The sequence below is a fragment of the Cibotium barometz genome, chromosome 17 (assembly GCF_041138505.1).
Source record: "Cibotium barometz isolate CiBa-2024 chromosome 17, ASM4113850v1, whole genome shotgun sequence".
NCBI lineage: Eukaryota > Viridiplantae > Streptophyta > Polypodiopsida > Cyatheales > Cibotiaceae > Cibotium > Cibotium barometz.
The window spans coordinates 27,366,313-27,384,016 of record NC_141062.1 but is presented as its reverse complement, the minus strand read 5'-3'; the positions used below and the strand labels follow the sequence as shown (position 1 = coordinate 27,384,016).

At 44.4% G+C, this 17,704-nt stretch overlaps 1 protein-coding gene across 5 annotated transcripts in view; it reads left to right on the top strand.

Annotated features, from left to right (window-relative positions):
* Positions 1–1,275: 1,275 nt before the first annotated feature.
* Positions 1,276–17,704, top strand: part of LOC147629844 (transcriptional adapter ADA2-like) — a 75,730-nt gene continuing 59,301 nt past the window's right edge. For 4 of the 5 annotated variants that reach the window (XM_086811376.1, XM_086811378.1, XM_086811377.1 and 1 more), the window contains exon 1: positions 1,276–1,431. In XM_086811376.1, coding sequence (XP_086667502.1) covers positions 1,388–1,431 — 44 coding nt within the window. In that variant the 5' untranslated portion in view covers positions 1,276–1,387. The remainder of the gene's footprint in view (positions 1,432–17,704) is intronic. The other variant, XM_086811375.1, reaches the window with a different exon arrangement.

Here is a 17,704-nt window from a genome sequence, read left to right as displayed (position 1 = left end):
ATGTTGTTATGTAGGCATGGAGAGAGAGAGAGAGAGAGAGAGAGAGAGAGAGAGAGAGAGAGAGATTTTCAAAATCATTATTTGTTGTTTATATTTTTAATTCTTCCACTTGAATAATGTTCTCTATATTAATTTAAAGCTACCTACATGCTACCCACCACCTCTAGTTGACCTCAATGGTGCTAAAGGTCTAGTTAGATAGGCCTCCTTGTGCTCAAACCTTGCAAATCACTAACTCATACAATGCTGGAGCCCTTGTGAACAGTCTCAATCATCAAAAGCTTCACAAAGCAATAGTAGTGTCTCATTTTACCTGGCCTCCTTAATGATAACTCTAAGGGTGAATATGTGGTCTAGTGTTGAGAAGAAGTTCTTGAATCCTACCTTCCCAGTGGCTCTTTGTCTTCGTCTCCTTTTAGTTAAGGAGCTTATCTCGGCCCAAAAATTGCACCATAAATTTGCCAATGTATGGCCAATCATGAGTCTTGTAGTTATTAGGGTCCATGGGATCTCTTGCATTATGGATGGGGACAATGTTGTTATTAGTCCAAGGAGGAAGGCCTTTGCACAATGCTATATTAAAGATCTAGGCTAGGAAAGGTGTCAAGATATGCATCCATGTGCAAAGTTCTTTGTGTAGAGGTTTTCATGATCCTTGGCTCTACATTTGTGTAGCTTTAATAGGGCTTTGGTGATGTTGGTGGCTATGGTGAAGAGGGTAGTGGATGAGGAGACTCTAGGTTTGGGGAGGGCTAATTAGGGATATTATCTCCCACATGTGAGGATGTGTGATAGACGACCACTTTTCCTCAAGGATATTCCAAGCATCCGAGTTGTTCGCACTCAAGAAGACAAAGATGTTCCTCTTTGCGCTTAGCTAGAAATTCTCATTTCTTCTTATGGGTAAGGCGACATAAGGATCTTTGCATAAATATGCCTGCAATCCTAGGCGCACTTGCATGGCTTTGTTTTGAGGTTGAGGAATCACGAAAAGAGAGAGACAGAGGGAATTTGATTTGAAGAGCCCAAGATCCAGGAATGTTTTTTTTGGCCTACAAATCACATTTCAAATCTTAATTAATTAGTGACGCCCTAAAAGGTCGTTAGGGCAACATTATACATATATTTGAAAGGCCTTTGACTTACTAATAAATAATATAAAAAGAGTTCCCCGGAAATTGGACAGATGCTGACCTGGCTCAAAAGAAATTGGTGACTCAGCATCTGCCACGTCATCGTCTGCAAAGGGAGTGTTAACGCTTCTGTATGAAACAGAACAGAACAAAATTCGCAAAGCTTAAAAAAAGACAGGAAAAGCTACACAGAGGCACATATTAGAGTCTCTGTGGCTTCTTAGCGGAGGTTCACGCGGAGCACTTGGGAAGGAATGGGCCGCTACCGTGCTCCTGCAGCAGCTGCAGAAGATAACAGGTTGGTGTACCTGAAATTTCTTCTAACCTTCATAATACAGAATCATTAAATTTCTTCTCTGATTATTTTTATATACATATACATAAACTTAATTTCCTCAGTAGGTTATTATTTTTTTTCCTGGGAGAGGGGAAGTATTTTTTCCGTTATAAATCTGCATGGAAATAAGAAAATGACTCTTGTTTGTGTCTGCCCATTTTGAGCAGGTGCTTTCAAAATCTCGCCATTCTTTTTAAAATGGAAGGAAATAAAGCTGCATATGTAATATATGTTATCAGCAAAAAGGTTGGGTCGAGTTGAAGTGTCTGCTGCATTGTGCACATGCTTTCTTTTTTTGTAATACTGCATTGTGCACATGCACACGCACATATTTTGGGGGTAAGTACCTACAAGCTGCTATTTTGCTATGAATGGCATTCAATAATTCAGCAAAAGAACTGATTTGTGGGTCAAGCTGAAGTGTCTGCTGCCTTGTGCAATTTTTGGTTGGAAAAAAATCCAGATTGAGGGTCATACATTGCAGATACGCATAACGCGGCATTTGTAACAGAGATAGAGGTTGTTTGTAATCTGATTGTCTTCTTTTTAGAAGCATAGACGACACTTTTGGTTTCCATCATGGAATGAATGGCAGAAGCTGAGAACTTTAGACCCCTGCCAGAGTGGATTTTAGTAAGCTCTGTAAAGCCCTTTCCAAGCTGATGTGTAACATGCTCATGAATGCTTATTTTGTCGTACTCCCAGACTGCAAAGGTATTGGTTGCTATCAGCTTACCTCAATGCCTTCATAGTCTGTCCGAAAGTGTGAGATTTTCAAACCCCAATGATGTGCTCATGGCAGCCCCTTGACATGCGACAGGAATGGGCTGCTTGGCTTTCAAGGCATTGGGGGTCAGCTGGAGTTGTGGCCAATTATGCCAGGGATGCTGTCTTATCCAACAGTCTGCTGCCATCAGGAAAGCATCTTTTTATGGATGCACACCCCCCCCCCCCCCCAATCCCCTTCCCCCCTTCATCCTCTTCTCAACAAAACCTTCCCATAGAGAGGATATTCTACAGGTTTTATGCCTTGCATGAAGATTTTGACTCCTCCCCAGGAGGCATTGGCTAAGGGATGCACCTCGAGTAGCACTCTTGCACCGTATGTGATTGTCATACTCGCCTTTTAAACCATAGATAAATTTCCCCAAGCTGGCAGCCATGCATATTGTTTCTTGGAATGCTTATGAATGTTCATGGGCTTTTTTAAAACCGGGAGGTGGCTGGAGGGTCCCAGAAGGAAGATGGTCATCCAGCAGAAGTTATTGAAGGTATTAGTTAGAGGCAAGGTGGCTACATAGAATGACCCCTACAGTACCGTTAGACACAGCTAGTGGGGAGGAGTCACATACTACTCCCCAGCCTTTGGTCATGAGGGTAACCGTGGTGGTGTTTGCATTTTGGTATGCACCTTCTTTTGGTTGCGGTATATTTTTTTGTCCAGATCATGGATAGAGCACATTGGATCATTCTTTAGGAGGGAAATGAGCACATACGTTGTATTTATCTATATGCTCCAAGGACCAAATATAACGGGAATGGGAAAACATCTAGATACATGTACAGCTGGATGCATGGTGCTTAGGCAGAGGCTTCAACACGATTGAGGCATGGAGGTCGGAGGGTCTGATGGGCACTGAGAGTGGACTTGCAATGTAGGGACAAGATGCTTTGCATTTGGAGGAGTTTTGACACCTCCTTTAGGGTCCGTCTTACTCCGTTGCGACCATCATGATCCCCATCCCGACCTTGTGAGGCTTGACAAATTGTTTGGCGTAGATGGAGAATCCTGTCACACAAAGTCTCACACCGTCTTCTTTATCCTAAGTTTCGCGAGTCTTTAGCAATCCACTTTATCACTTCACACTTTAAGAAATGAGAGAAGGAGAGATAGAGCTTTGTACACCTTATTGGGTCCCAAATTACCCACTGAAGGGCCCCCTCCTATTGCTAGGAGTATTTGCTTTATTACTTTGAAGAGAACGACTAACTTTGGAATGCAGATAAGCCAAACGCAAGACCTTCGGAAGACCAAGAGTCGGGCTGAACTGAACACGGCTATAGAAGCACCAATGATGTCCAATCTCAAGGCCAATGCACTCTGCCAAGGGGCTGTAGGAAGGCTGCAAATTGTGGCTAAGAGATGGGCTGTTTTGGGAGTGTTCTAGGCTGTGAATATGCAATATGAATGAATGTACATGTTGCGTTTACCTTCACCCGGGAGGATGGAGCAAACGATAAGTGTATGTGAAATCTGTTTTAGGGTTGAGAAATGCAAGGTTGCTGAAGCGATTCTTCCGTTTGCTGAAGATGCTGCATTTTGCTGAAGGCTGGCTGCCTATATGCTGCAAAACGATGATGCTAGATGTTGAATCGATGATGATCCAATTGGTGAATGCTGAGATGGAATGATGAGATGCAAATGATGCTATTTATATGGGCTTATGGTGCTGGTCGCATAGTCACATAAACGCGTTTCTGGGCTCCGAAACTCCGAAACCCTGAAACGTCCGAAACGCTTTCAGAAACGGGAATTTTTTTCCGTTTCTAAAAAAAAAGTCTTTAAAAAAAAAAATTGTCCAAGTGTTTTTTTTATAATGTTGGTCTCTCTTATGGCACTGGATGGAGTTAGACATAGATCTGCATAGCATGCTTGTACTACCCCTTCAGCATATAGAGATGCATCTTGCCTTAGCACTCCATCCACATCCCGACCCCCCCTTATATTGTTTGTATATGGGCTCCACCGATCCATGATGATTCACAGTTGTATCCAGACACATGCACACTTTTTCTTTTGTTTCTTTTCTTCCGATGACCGGAAGAACACAGTTGTATTATTTTTTTGTCTCATAGGCCGACTTTGGCCTCTCGTAGACATTAATATATCTTTCTTTCTTTCTTTCTTTCTCTCTCTCCGCGCACAACGTGCAGCCCAAACATCCTCTCTCTCTCTCTCTCTCTCTCTCTCTCTCTCTCTCTTGAACGCGATCTGCAGTCACCTCTTCTCCTCCTCCTCTCTCCCCCAATTTTTCACAAATTTCCCAATATTCCCAATTTCCTAAATTCTCAATTTTCCAATTTCTCATAAATCCCCAATTTCTCATAATTGCCCAATTTCTCACGAGTCACAATTCCACAACTCCCCAATTGCGTAAGCTTTTACCATATTTTAAGTGCCTAGCTAGCACTAGGCAGTCCTACAAATAATTCTTCAAACTATAAGTTCTAAACCATTTTATTGTATTTATAGAAAAAACTATAAGTTCTAAACCATTTTATTGTATTTATATAGAAAAAACTACGAAACCTCCGCGTTTCTTAGCCGAAAGACGAAACGTTTTGTCCTGAAATGTCAAAAACCCCGAAATGTCAAAAACCCTGAAACGTTTTTGGTGACTATGGCTGGTTGGCCAGCTACACAGCTGGCCGAATGTAGCATTAAATGCTACATGACTTGCTCATCAGATAAATGCTGAAATAATATGATAAAAATGCTAAAATAATGCTAGTAAATATGCTAAAAATGTTGAATAATGTTCTAGGGCTTTTGCAATGGTTTACATGCATATGGGGATGAATGCTATGCAAATGCAGACTATGATCTGATACAAACCCTAAGGCTTCTACGGACTCTACATTTATGAATGATTCTCTCCAAGTAGATTAAGAGACTTGACTGACTGATTGGCACTCTAAGGCTGAGGAATGACCTACGTAGCTCATGCTTGACATATCCTGGACTGAGGATTATAATGGGGCCCACGACATATGGTTTTAGCCAAGAAACATGGAAAACATCATGCATCATCCAACGATTAGGCAACTTCAACCTCATAGAGACATCACTTAGATTTTAAGTATAGGAAAAGGTCCAAAATTACGGAAAGAAAGCTTGGGACAACGTTTGCCCACTTGTTTTAATCTCTGTTTCATTATACGCAAATAGACCCAATCCCCTTCGTTGAAGTGGACATCTCATCTAGACTTATTTGCCTGTCTACTATAAGCTTCCTAGGCTTTGGTCAGGTCTTTACTAACTCAATGATTTTGGAGAATGCTTTCATTGTGTTGTTAGCCTCCAGAGATGGAGACACCATTCTCGCCAAAAGAGAAGAGAAACAGTGACCAAAGGTTGTCTCATACGGAACTGGATGAATGTTTATCATTTAAGATGGCTTGGATCAATGGAAGAAAATGTTTCCATTTGGATTGTTGGCCATGATAGTATGACTTGAGAACATCAAAGGCCAATTGTTATAGATTTATGTCTGGCCGTTTGTCTGTGGATGGAATGCACTAGACGACTGTAACTTGGTCCCAAAGTTCTCAAATAATGCCGTCCCTGTCTGATGTAATGGTGCTAGGCAAACCACAAATGGAGTACCAATGCTTGAGAAACAGGCGCGCTACGTCCTCAACTGTGGTCGTATGCTTGCATGGGATGAGTATGCAAAACTTCCTAAAGCAATCTACGATGGTAAAACACTGAGTGTTGCGAGATCCGGTGGATATTGGTAGAGGCCCTACAAAGTCCATAGAAATGTTGATGAAAGGTCCGTTGGGGATAGGCAAAGGTTGAAGTAAACCAACCTTTTTTGCATGTGGAATTTTGACAAATCTTACATGCTTGAACATGTGAATAAACATCACGCCTCATTTTTGGCCAATAAAAGGACCGTTCCAATTTCTCGAGGGTACTGTTGATACCTCTATGGCCTCCAACTAAGGAGTCATGTGGGCATCATGGAGAAGAGCTCCTCGCTTTACCCGAATGAAACAGAGACGGTTCTTGTAGAACAACCAACCGTTTTGCACTGAGTAATGGCCAAGCTCAGAATTGAGGGCCAAACTGTATTGAGTACCAAACTCAGGGGAATCGACATACTGATCTTTCATGCTATCCAAGTCTTTTCCAATGATTTCGAGAATGGTAGACTCTTACAAGGTCTGGATGCTTGTCTTTCCACTAAGAGCATCTGCTACTGGGTTGTGCTTGCCAGGGATGTACTCGATCATTCCTCCAAACTATTGGAAGATCTAACTCCATCTGGCTTGTGATCACTCCACTGGGCACTTGGCATGGTTTGAAGCCACTTAAGTGCTTGGTGGTTTGTTTTGACTTTGGAAACCTGTCCATAAAGGAAAGTCTTCCAATGTTTGAGCGTTGTGATCACACCCAAAAGCTCTTTGTCATAAACTGAATAATTCCTTTTGGCGACATCCAACTTTCTACTGTAGTAGGCCATGGGTCTATTGTCTTACTGAAGAACAGCTCCTATGGCTACATTGTTGGCATCGGTAATGACCTCGAAAGGTTCATCCCAAGATGCTAACTTCAGAACATGCGCTTCTGAGGCTGCTTTCTAGAGTGCATGGAATGCATCAAGCACCTTGCCCGTAACTGTGACTTTTTGTCTACGAGTTTTCACCCCCTTGAGCAAGTTGGTGAGAGGTGCTACAAGATTGGAAAACTGGTGAATATGCGTACTGTAGGCTTGGTAAAGACCTATGAATGAACGGATCTCTTGGGTGGTCTTAGGAATGTCCCAATCCAAGATCTCTTGAACCTTTGAGAGGTCCAATCGAATCCCGGAGGAACCGATGATATAGCCCAAGTATTGAACATCTGTAATGCCGAAGATGGACTTTTTGGCGTTTATGTAGAGCCCATTATCTCGTAAATGTTGCAAGACTTTCTCCACATGTTTCTCATGCTACTCTGTAGTGGTTGAGAATATAAGTATGTCATCAAGAAATATGAAAACACACTTACCAATGAGGATTGTGAAAATCGTAGACATCATTTTATTGAAGGTTGCTAGTGCATTGGTAAGCCCAACGGGCATGACTACGAATTTGTAGTGACCACGTTCTGTCCTAAAAGGTGTTTTTGGAATGTCAGCTTAAAAAATGCGGACCTGATGGTAACCACTCTTGAGATCGATCTTAATGTAAATTTTTGCACTGTCTAAACGCTCCAAAATGTACTCAATCCTTGGCATAGGATGTCCTGTAATCTACACAAAGGCGTGCAGACTTGTCCTTCTTTTGGACAAATAAGACGGGTGCAGCAAATGGTGAGGAAGATGGCCGAACGAATCCGGCTCAGAGGAGCTAAGATAATTGCTCTCTAAAGTCTTGGAAAGACGATAGGGAAACCTGCTAGGAGGTTCTTCTCCAGGGACCAAATCGATATGATGGTCCACAGGACGAGAGGGGGGGGACTGGGTGTGGGAGATCGTCCCTAAGCATAATGTCGTGGTGTCGAGACATGAGGTCTGCTAACTGTGGGACTGGAGATGAAGATGAGATAGCTGCTATCGATGAGGTAGAGGCTATCTGAGCATGCACATAAATCAATGCTCCATCCGCTCCCTTGCGGATTGCTCGTCGGGCGGCCTGGAGATGAGAAATCAAAGGGATGCTGAGAATGCTCCTATCCCCACGAATCATGATGGGCTCAAGAAAACCTTTATAGATAGTAAAAGTGTCTTGCCCCCAATCAGGAATAGGTTTATACTGGCGAAACCACTCGATTTCTAAAATCATGTCACACCCCAAAAGAGGTGAGACAATGAAATCTTGTTGGAATGAGGCCTTTTGAACTTGAAAGGAAAATTGTTGTGCCTTTTGAGAAATGTGGATGTGGAGACCAGTTGTAAACCCATCCACATCCAAATGATAGGACACTAATGTCCAGCTCATTTTGGTAGCGAACTCGGGAGAGATGGCGTCCTCAGAATTGCCCATGTTAAACAGGAATACAAACTGGCGGCCCTTGGCAAAGCCATAAGCTCAGATCAGGCTTTTCTGTGGAGCATCACTCTCACCCTCCTGCTTAGCATCACATACCATGGATGGCATAGGATGCATAGAAGGTAAAAGCTAAACTGCGTTGGTGGTAGTAGGCGGTGCCGGAGGAGCAGGAGATACTGTGGCAACTGTGGAAGAATGTGGCTTGGAGGCTTGCTCCGTTTGCCATTTCTGACAATCCTTCTTACTATGCCCAATGGTATGACAAAAAAAACATCGGTTTTCTGACTTGTATTTTCATGCGTCCAGTGATGCTTGCTTTAGTCTTTTCATCAGGGTTTTTCTTAGGTTTGAATTTCTTATCCTTCTTATCCCTAAACTAGAGCTAGAATTGCCGTCCTTCTTAGCGTCTTTAGAAGACGAATTACTTTTCCCTGGCTGCAAAGCAGATTGTTGCTAGTGGGGTTTGGTACTAGACTGCGGTTGTTTGGGCTTGCCTCCGTTCATCTTCATTTCTTCATTTTCAGCGAGAGTCAAAGCCCGGTCATATGTGCTGGGTTCAAAGTTACGAACTGTGAACCGGATGCTAGGATCTAATCCACGAATCAATTGATCCATCTTGACCTGCTTAGATAACCCTAACTGCTGTGCTAAAGTGATAACCTTACCGGAAAACTGAAGCACGAGTGACCCGTTCTGCTTAAGTCCATAGAACTCATCCGCCAGGTTGGTCAAATACTGGGGAGGGGAAATTCTGGTTTTTAGGTCATGGATCCCAGCGAAAAGTTGTGACACTTGTGATTTGGTCTGTATGTAAACTAGACCAATGCTGCCACCAAGTGACTGCCTCTGTCACATGCACCGTGGACTGGAGTGCTATGTGAGACATTAGCTCTACATTAGTGCAACATTCATCAGTAGGAATTACCTTTTTTAGGAATATTTTGTTGTATGCCGTGGCCCCATTGTGAGCCCTCTGTTGGGTTTTATGCTGTGTATGCACCCAGAGGAGTGCTAGTGATCATCAGTAGTTTACTGGGGCACTTTTTACTTCAGTTAGTGGAGGTTTTTTCCCCCAGTTTAGCTCAGTTTCACTTATATGCAGTTTATAAGTGTTTTGGTCCACCCGGCACATTTATGGCCGGACATGTGAACACTTATCTTTAGGGTCACTATCATGTGGCTATTGTACTTCATCTTTTTGATCATTGAAGCATACTGAAGTCGTGTTCTCTCTTCTCTTGGTTTCCACGCCTGTTTTTGTACCTTCTGTAAACCCTAACCCTAACACCCAATCCCTTCATTTGGTATCAGAGCATTGAAGCTCTGCATTGCCCTGCCCGTACACTTGTTGCTGCTGCCCGTACAGCATACGTACATCCAGTCAAGCGCCGGCTTCAGAATCTGCTGCCCGTACACACAGCTTGCGCCGCCTTCAGCTACACGTGTGCGCTAGCTGCCCGTACATTCAGTCTGCGCTGCCTGCGTCGCTTTCAGTTACTGTACCTGCCCGTACAGTCAAGCGCAGCCACCATCACCTGTGCGCCGTCAGGTAACCTCTACGCCTGCTGCCCGTACCTGGTCGCCTTCAGTCGGGTACTACAAGTCGTCGCCTACAACTACTGTACTGCGCCGCCTTCAGCCCGTACACCTGTGCGCCACCTGCAAAACGCCGTCTGCAGCCTGTCGAACCTGTTCGCTGTTGTCAGCATCAGAACCAGCTCTTGTCAACGCTGGTCGCCTTGAGTACTCAGTCGACTTGCTTCCGTACAGTCAGCGCCTGTACCTGATACGCACATCTGAACCTGTAGCTAACGTGTAACTGGTCGCCCTACTCCGTACAGTGCACAGTACAGCACACGACTGCAATAGTACAGTCAAGGTACCTGCACAGTACAGCCGACCAGATTCTGCTACATCAACATTCGACTGCAGTTTAGCCTACTGCTCAGCACAGAAGTGGTAAGCATTACATATTTTGAATATTGGGCAATTTTATTTTCTCTGTGAAAATATACAGGCACAACAGGCAGATTTTCTAGCAAGGAAATATACAGGTTTTTTGCACAGTTTGGGTGCAGCAAATTTGGGCATTTTTGGGGCATTTTGGCATTGTGTACGCCATTTGCTGCTCTACTCAGTCATTGGTGCATTGAGCTGCACATTCAGAGGATTGAGAGTGCAGGCAGATTTGGGTGAACTGTATTCAGTGGAGTACAGTTATTATCAGGGTTTCTGCTATTGGGTTTTTTGGTAAACAGGTACAACATTGTGCGTAAAGCATAATGGCAAATCAACAGCAAAGTGATGTATTCACATATTTGTCTAAGGAAGACAAATTGGATGGCACGAACTACTCCTTGTGGAGTTTTATGTTGAAAAATGTGCTTGTGGCAAAAGGTCTTTGGGATTTTGTTAGTGGTGATGAACCACGTCCAGGTCCATTGGCTCCAGAGACTCCTCCCCAAGGGGGTGCTCGTGGACGAGGACAACAGGTACAGGCTCCAGGACAGCCATTGCCTGTTCAGAGAACAAATGCTCAAAAGACATGGGATGCCAGGGATGCACAAGCTTTGTCACTCATTGCATTGTCAGTTCAGAGGTCCATTATACCTCATATTCGTTCAGCTGGCTCTTCACAGAATGCATGGGTGACTTTGGAGCAGATGTATGCTGCTCGTAAATGAGGCTAGGATCTCATTTTTGAAAAGAGAGCTGGAAAATCAGAAAATGAATGAAGGAGATGATATGTCTAGCCACTTAAACAAGCTGCAGGATTTGAGAGAGCAACTCATCAATGTGGATGAGATTATTCCTGAGACACAGCTTGTGTCCACCATCTTGCACTCTTTGCCAAGATCTTACTTGGCTTTTCATACCTCTTTGAACCTCAGCATGAGGAATGCTGTTGAACCCCTCAAGTATCAGGAACTTGTTGCTCTCTTACTACAAGAGGAGCAAATGAGGAAGAATATGAATATGAACACAAATGCTGAACAAGCATTTACTACAGGTCAAAAGGGGAAAGGAAAATCTCAGCCAAAGAGTGCAAATCAAAATTCAGGTGATGGTGGTTCTTCACAGGATACCAAGAAAAGTGATGTACAGCCCAAGAAGAAGGGCAAATGTCATTACTGTAAGAAGCCAGGTCACTACATCACTGAATGTAGGAAGAGGATTGCCAAAGAGAAGGCAAAGGAAGCTGGGATGTCTGTTAATGATGCTTCTAAAGCTCCTCCAGAGACTGCTTCTTTTGTTGAGGACAGGGATTACTGTTTTTATACATGCAGCTATGATGCCTCTTGGTCTTCACAGGCACTCAGTTTGATAGAGCATGCATGTACTTGGTATTTTGATAGTGGTGCCTCAAAGCATATCACATCTCGCAGGGATTTGTTTAGTCATGTTGGCCCTGCCCCTGTTGGCAAAACTGTTCAGTGTGCCAACAAAGCTTCATATCCAGTTCGGGGCATTGGGGAGATTCAGCTCACAGCCATTGATGGCTCCATTCTCCGCCTTACAGATGCCTTATATGTACCAGGGATAAAGAAGAATTTGTTGTCCATCTCTTCTTTAGCACATTGTGGTATGCAAGTCCACTTTGATGATGATAAATGCATGGTCAGAGACAAAGCTAATGCCTTGACCTTGATGCTTACTGGTACATTATGTCATGGACTTTATCAGTTGGATGCATTTCAGCCAGTGGATCAGTCTGCTTATAATGCATTCACTCTTACTCCAGCTATGGTTGATGCGGAGTTATGGCATGCTCGCATGGGGCATGTAAATTTTGGTAGTCTTATGCTTATGCAGCGACATAATATGTTTACAGATCTACCTCTCATGGAGAAGCCTCCAGATCACATTTGTGAAGGATGTATTTTGGGAAAAATGCACAGGTTTTCCTTCCCACCGAATCCCACGTGATCAGGCTCTAAGAGCAACTGCAAAGTTGCAACTTATACACGGTGATCTTTGTGGTCCCATGCAGACGAAGTCATTAGGTGGTTGCTTTTATTTTGCAACATTTATTGATGACTTCTCTCGTATATGCTGGGTCTATCCTTTGACACAGAAATCACAGGTATATGATGCATTTTTGGCCTTTGTAGCACTTGCTGAGACAGAGTCAGGATGCAAGGTGAAGACTCTCCGTTCTGACCGAGGGGGGGAATATATGTCACATATGCTGAATTCTTTTCTTGGGAGTAGAGGTATAAAACATCAGTATACTACTCCTTACACTCCACAGCAGAATGGGGTTGCAGAAAGGAAAAATCGGTCACTCATGGAGATGGCCAGATGTATGCTAAAGGCAAAAAGACTACCACATATCTTTTGGGTGGAAGCAGTAATGTGTGCTTGTCATATTTTGAATCGATGTCCCACAAAGGCATTGGTTTCTATTACTCCTTTTGAGGCTTGGCATGGCCGCAAGCCTTCTGTATCGCATTTTCGTATCTTTGGGTGTCTTGCATATGCACACATACCCAAAGAGTTGAGGAGGAAGCTGGATGATAAAGCCACAAAATGCATTTTTGTTGGGTATAGCCGTGAGAGCAAGGGCTACAGGTTATATGACCCACTATCCAGGAAGATATTCATCAGTCGGGATGTGATTTTTGATGAAAAATCAGAAATATCCATGGCTGGTTATGAGGCAAATCAGGCTGAAAATGATGTGTTTGAAGGTCTACTACCCATGGAGTTTCATTCCACAGTTGGTGATCCAACTCATGAGGGTACTGGACAGCCAGCAAATGATGTAGGTGGTGCAGAAATTCAGCAGCCAAATGAGCCAGAAGCTGAACCAAATATGGGACAGCAGGCACCACAGGTCAGACATATACCTAGATGGTATTTGAGGACATTACAGGACAGCCATTTAGAGGGTCCTCTTGCTGGTCGTACTCGTAGGGAAACAAGGACCAATGAGCATACACATATCATGGATTTGAATCTGGTTATGGCAGCCAGTTTACAGGATGATGATGAGCCTGATTCATTTGTGGATGCACGAGATAATGTGCATTGGAACAAAGCCATGCAGGATGAGCTTGATTCTATCAAAAAGAATCAAACATGGGATTTGGTTGATCTGCCCAAAGGCAAGAAAGCAATTGGTACTAAATGGGTCTATAAGTTGAAAAGACATGCAGATGGATCCATTGACAGGTACAAAGCCCGTCTAGTTGCAAAGGGCTATGCACAGAAGAAGGGCATTGATTATGAGGAGACATTTGCTCCTACATCCCGTATGTCGACACTTAGGTGTGTCATTGCATTGGCTGCACATCGTGGTTGGGTTGTTCACCAGTTGGACATAAAGACTGCATTCCTACATGGGGACCTCGAGGAGGAAGTTTATGTATTTCAGCCCATGGGATTTGCAGAACATGGTCATGAGGGGAAAGTATGCAGGCTGAAAAAGGCCTTGTATGGTTTGAAACAAGCTCCACGAGCTTGGTATGCAAAAATAGATGCTTTTCTACTCACTCAGGGATTTGTGAACAGTCCATCAGAGGCCACTCTGTATGTAAAGAAAGAAGAGACAGATCTGCTGGTCATCAGTCTTTATGTGGATGATCTCTTGCTCATGGGATCAAATGATGACAAAATTGCAGCTTTTAAGGAGATACTGCAACAGACATTTGACATGTCTGACTTGGGCCTTGTACATTACTATTTGGGCATACAGTTTGTGCAGGATAACAGAGGCATTGGGTTGTTGCAATCGCGCTATGTTGCTAAACTTTTGGAGAAGTTTAAATTTCAGGATTGCAAGCCTATTAGTACTCCTATGGAGCCTGGGATGAAACTGTCACTACAAGATGACAGTGTTTCCTTTGATGCCACTACATATGTTCAGGCTGTTGGGTGCCTCATTTACTTGTGTAATACAAGGCCAGATATTTAGTATGCAGTCTCTCAGTTGAGCAGATTCATGCACAGCCCACGGTTGTCACATTGGCAAGCTGTGAAGCGTGTATTCCGTTATTTGCAGGGTACCTCGTCTCTTGGGTTGCTTTATCCTGAGGGGGGTGACATGCAGTTACACGCTTACAGTGATTCAGATTGGGCTGGTGATTTTGATACCAGACATTCCACTAGTGGAAATTGTTTCTTTCTTGGCTCTTCATGCATTTCTTGGCTAAGCAAGAAACAGACCACAGTGGCCACTTCGTCTTGTGAGGCAGAGTACAGAGCAGCCTACACTACTACTGTTGAGTGTGTTTGGCTGCCTCGTCTCATGACTGATATGGATATTTCAGTGGAGGAGCCTACACCTATCTATACTGATAGTCAGAGTGCCATTGCTGTGGCCAGGAATCCTGTGTTTCATGCTCGCACGAAACACATTGAGATTCACTATCATTTTGTTCGGGAGAGACTCCAGGCAGGAGATATCAGTCTGATCTACTGTCCTACAGATCAGAATGTGGCAGACATCTTCACCAAGGCATTACCACGTCCGAAATTTGAAGCATTCCGCAATGCTTTGAATTTGTTTCCTTTTGGTGGATGATGTACAGTGATCACATATCACTCCAGGGGGGTTTGTTGGGTTTTATGCTGTGTATGCACCCATAGGAGTGCTAGTGATCATCAGTAGTTTACTGGGGCACTTTTTACTTCAGTTAGTGGAGGTTTTTTCCCCCAGTTTAGCTCAGTTTCACTTATATGCAGTTTATAAGTGTTTTGGTCCACCCGGCACATTTATGGCCGGACATGTGAACACTTATCTTTAGGGTCACTATCATGTGGCTATTGTACTTCATCTTTTTGATCATTGAAGCATACTGAAGTCGTGTTCTCTCTTCTCTTGGTTTCCACGCCTGTTTTTGTACCTTCTGTAAACCCTAACCCTAATACCCAATCCCTTCACCCTCAGTCCAGGGACAATTAGGCACGAGCTACGTAGGTCAATCTCTGAGCCTTAGAGATCAGTCAAGTGTCAGTCCTCTTAACCCACTTGGCGAATGTATTAGATAGTGCATATAGTGTCAGCCTTAGGATTAGGTTGCATTAGGAGCATATAGGTAGGCCTTGGGCCAAGCCATGGCATGACCAGCCCAATGGGGCAACTTCCAGGCCATAGGAGGGCCAGGGCAGCCAGTCGGCAGCCCACATAAAGCCCTTCTTGCAGTCGGGTAACATTTAATGCTACGAGGCTCTAGTCGGCCAGCATAATTGCCTTTAGGCAGCAGTTGGCCACCTTTATTCAGCTTTATTCACCATCCAGATCAGGTCGGGCAGCATTAGATCTAGCATTTAATATTAAGCGCAGCGTTTATTTAGCATTTAGTGCTAAATTTTGTCCAACAGCTATTGGCTGACAGAATCTGCTGGCTGACCAGCAGCCTAGGACCATATAAATAAAGGCGCTTCAGTTCCCACTCATTCATTCAGGTATTCAACATAAATCAGCAAGATCAGGATCAGTTCCAAGCATTGCCACCAAAGATTAATATAAGCAAATACTCCTGCTTGTTGCAGGGGGGGGCCTTCAATGGGTAAATTGGGCCCCAATATTGTGTCGACTCTTATCTGCTTTCTCTCTCTTCTACTTTCTCTCTCTAAGTGGAATTGCACAAACTCACGGATATAAAATAGGCTTTGTTGCGTGTTACGACGATCAACCTCTTGCATGCCACAGCCTCGCTCGTAAGGTGGGAAGCTGCTACGTGGACTTTATCTCGAGGATCTGTTAGCTTTGCCAAAGGAAAATATGCATTAAATTGATGAATAAATTGATTGACAGCTAAATGATTACACTTACCATCATACTGACTAAAATTTGGTTGAGTTCGGATGATGATCGTTGATGTTGCAGGAGTCTAGCTGGTGGCACCTATCGGTGGGGAAGTTGAAGAGAGGGTGTGCTGAAATTGTAGACGCACGGCCTCCTTTTCCCGCTTGTGTTCGAGTATCATTCGCTCTTGATCGAGCTCTCGTTGGTGCTCCCAAGCTACAAGTTCAACCTGACACCGGTCTTCTTCAAGCCTGCGTTGGGCTTTCTCAGTCCCTTATGTCTGCTTTTTCATGTTGTTTTCTTGCTTCTACTTCAGCTTTTTCTTCCAACCGTCTGGCCTCGTCCTCTCGTCTGTGTTGTTCCATCTGAAAGAAGAGGGAGATGAAGTCGGGGGTAGCTAGTGGAGTGGGTTTTTGCCACGGTTGCCTCCAAGAGTTAGAGACGCTCCATGAGAAGCTGGTTTTGTGCTTAGAGTAGAGCTATGGTATTTGTTGTTGGTGGAAGAGCATGGTCTCCTTCAAGGGAGACGTCTTCTGCTGATGTGTACTCTCCTCTGTAGACATGTTATTGAAGTCGGTGGTTGTGCCGGAGCAAAGTATGACCATCCAAGGATGCTCTCACACTAGGATGCGGTGCATAATCACAGGGGACGGAGGGGACGGACCCTTGGAACGGGGGGACGCCGTCCCGGGAACACTGTGGGACGGGGACGGACGGACGTCCCCAGCTGGGTATCCCTCACAAGGGACGGCGTTCCAGGGACGGATCTAGGAGGAGACGGTTGTGGGGGGCGGCTGCATGGGAACGCCGTAGGTTATTGTTTGGGCAATGGTGACATTTTTGACCTTTTCTTTTGGCCGTTTGGGAGGGGCTTTTCGTGGGCCTTTAGCCTTGGCCCATAGGCCTTGAGCCTTTTGAGGCTTTGGGCCTTGGCCTCTCTCTTGCCTCCCTCCCTATAAGAAGACACACACACACACACACTCCCTCTCACACACACACTCTCTCTCCCTCAAGCGGCAAGCCTCAAGGGCCAAGGTCTCAAGTTTCAAGCTCTCACACAAGCAAGCTGTAGCCTCTCAAGACACTCTCTCCCTCACACACACACTCTCTCAAGCTTCACACACACACACACACACACACACACCCACCCACCCTCACACTCAAGTTCTCCCTCAACTTTCAAGGCTCAAGCCTCACTCACTCTCTCTCTCCCTCTCAAGCTATCAATTTAAGTGCCGTTCCTACCCCCGTCCTCGTTCCCTACATATGGCCATCCCCCGTCCCGTTCCCGTCCCCGTCCCCCGTCCCCGTCCCCCGTTACCGTCCCCCGTCCCTTGTGACTATGATGCGGTGTGTGTGGACAAGCTGAATCTGATCCCAATGTAACATGCAGTGGAATTATACGTAGATGTAGAATCCTGTCACACAAAGTCTCACACCGCTTTCTTTATCTTGAGTTTTGCGAGTCTTTAGCAATCCACTTTATAACTTCACACCCTAAGAGATGAGAGGGAGAGATAGAGCTTTGTACACCTTATTGGGTCCCAAATTACCCACTGAAGGGCCCCCTCCTATTGCTAGGAGTATTTAATTTAGCCATTCTATGGAGCGTTCTTCTCGTGGGCTACTAGAGGATACTCAATGGTTTGCAGTGATTTTTCATGGATGGTTGGACAGACAGAAAGTGCTCGATTAGGTGGAAGTTGTTCATCTGTTGGTTTC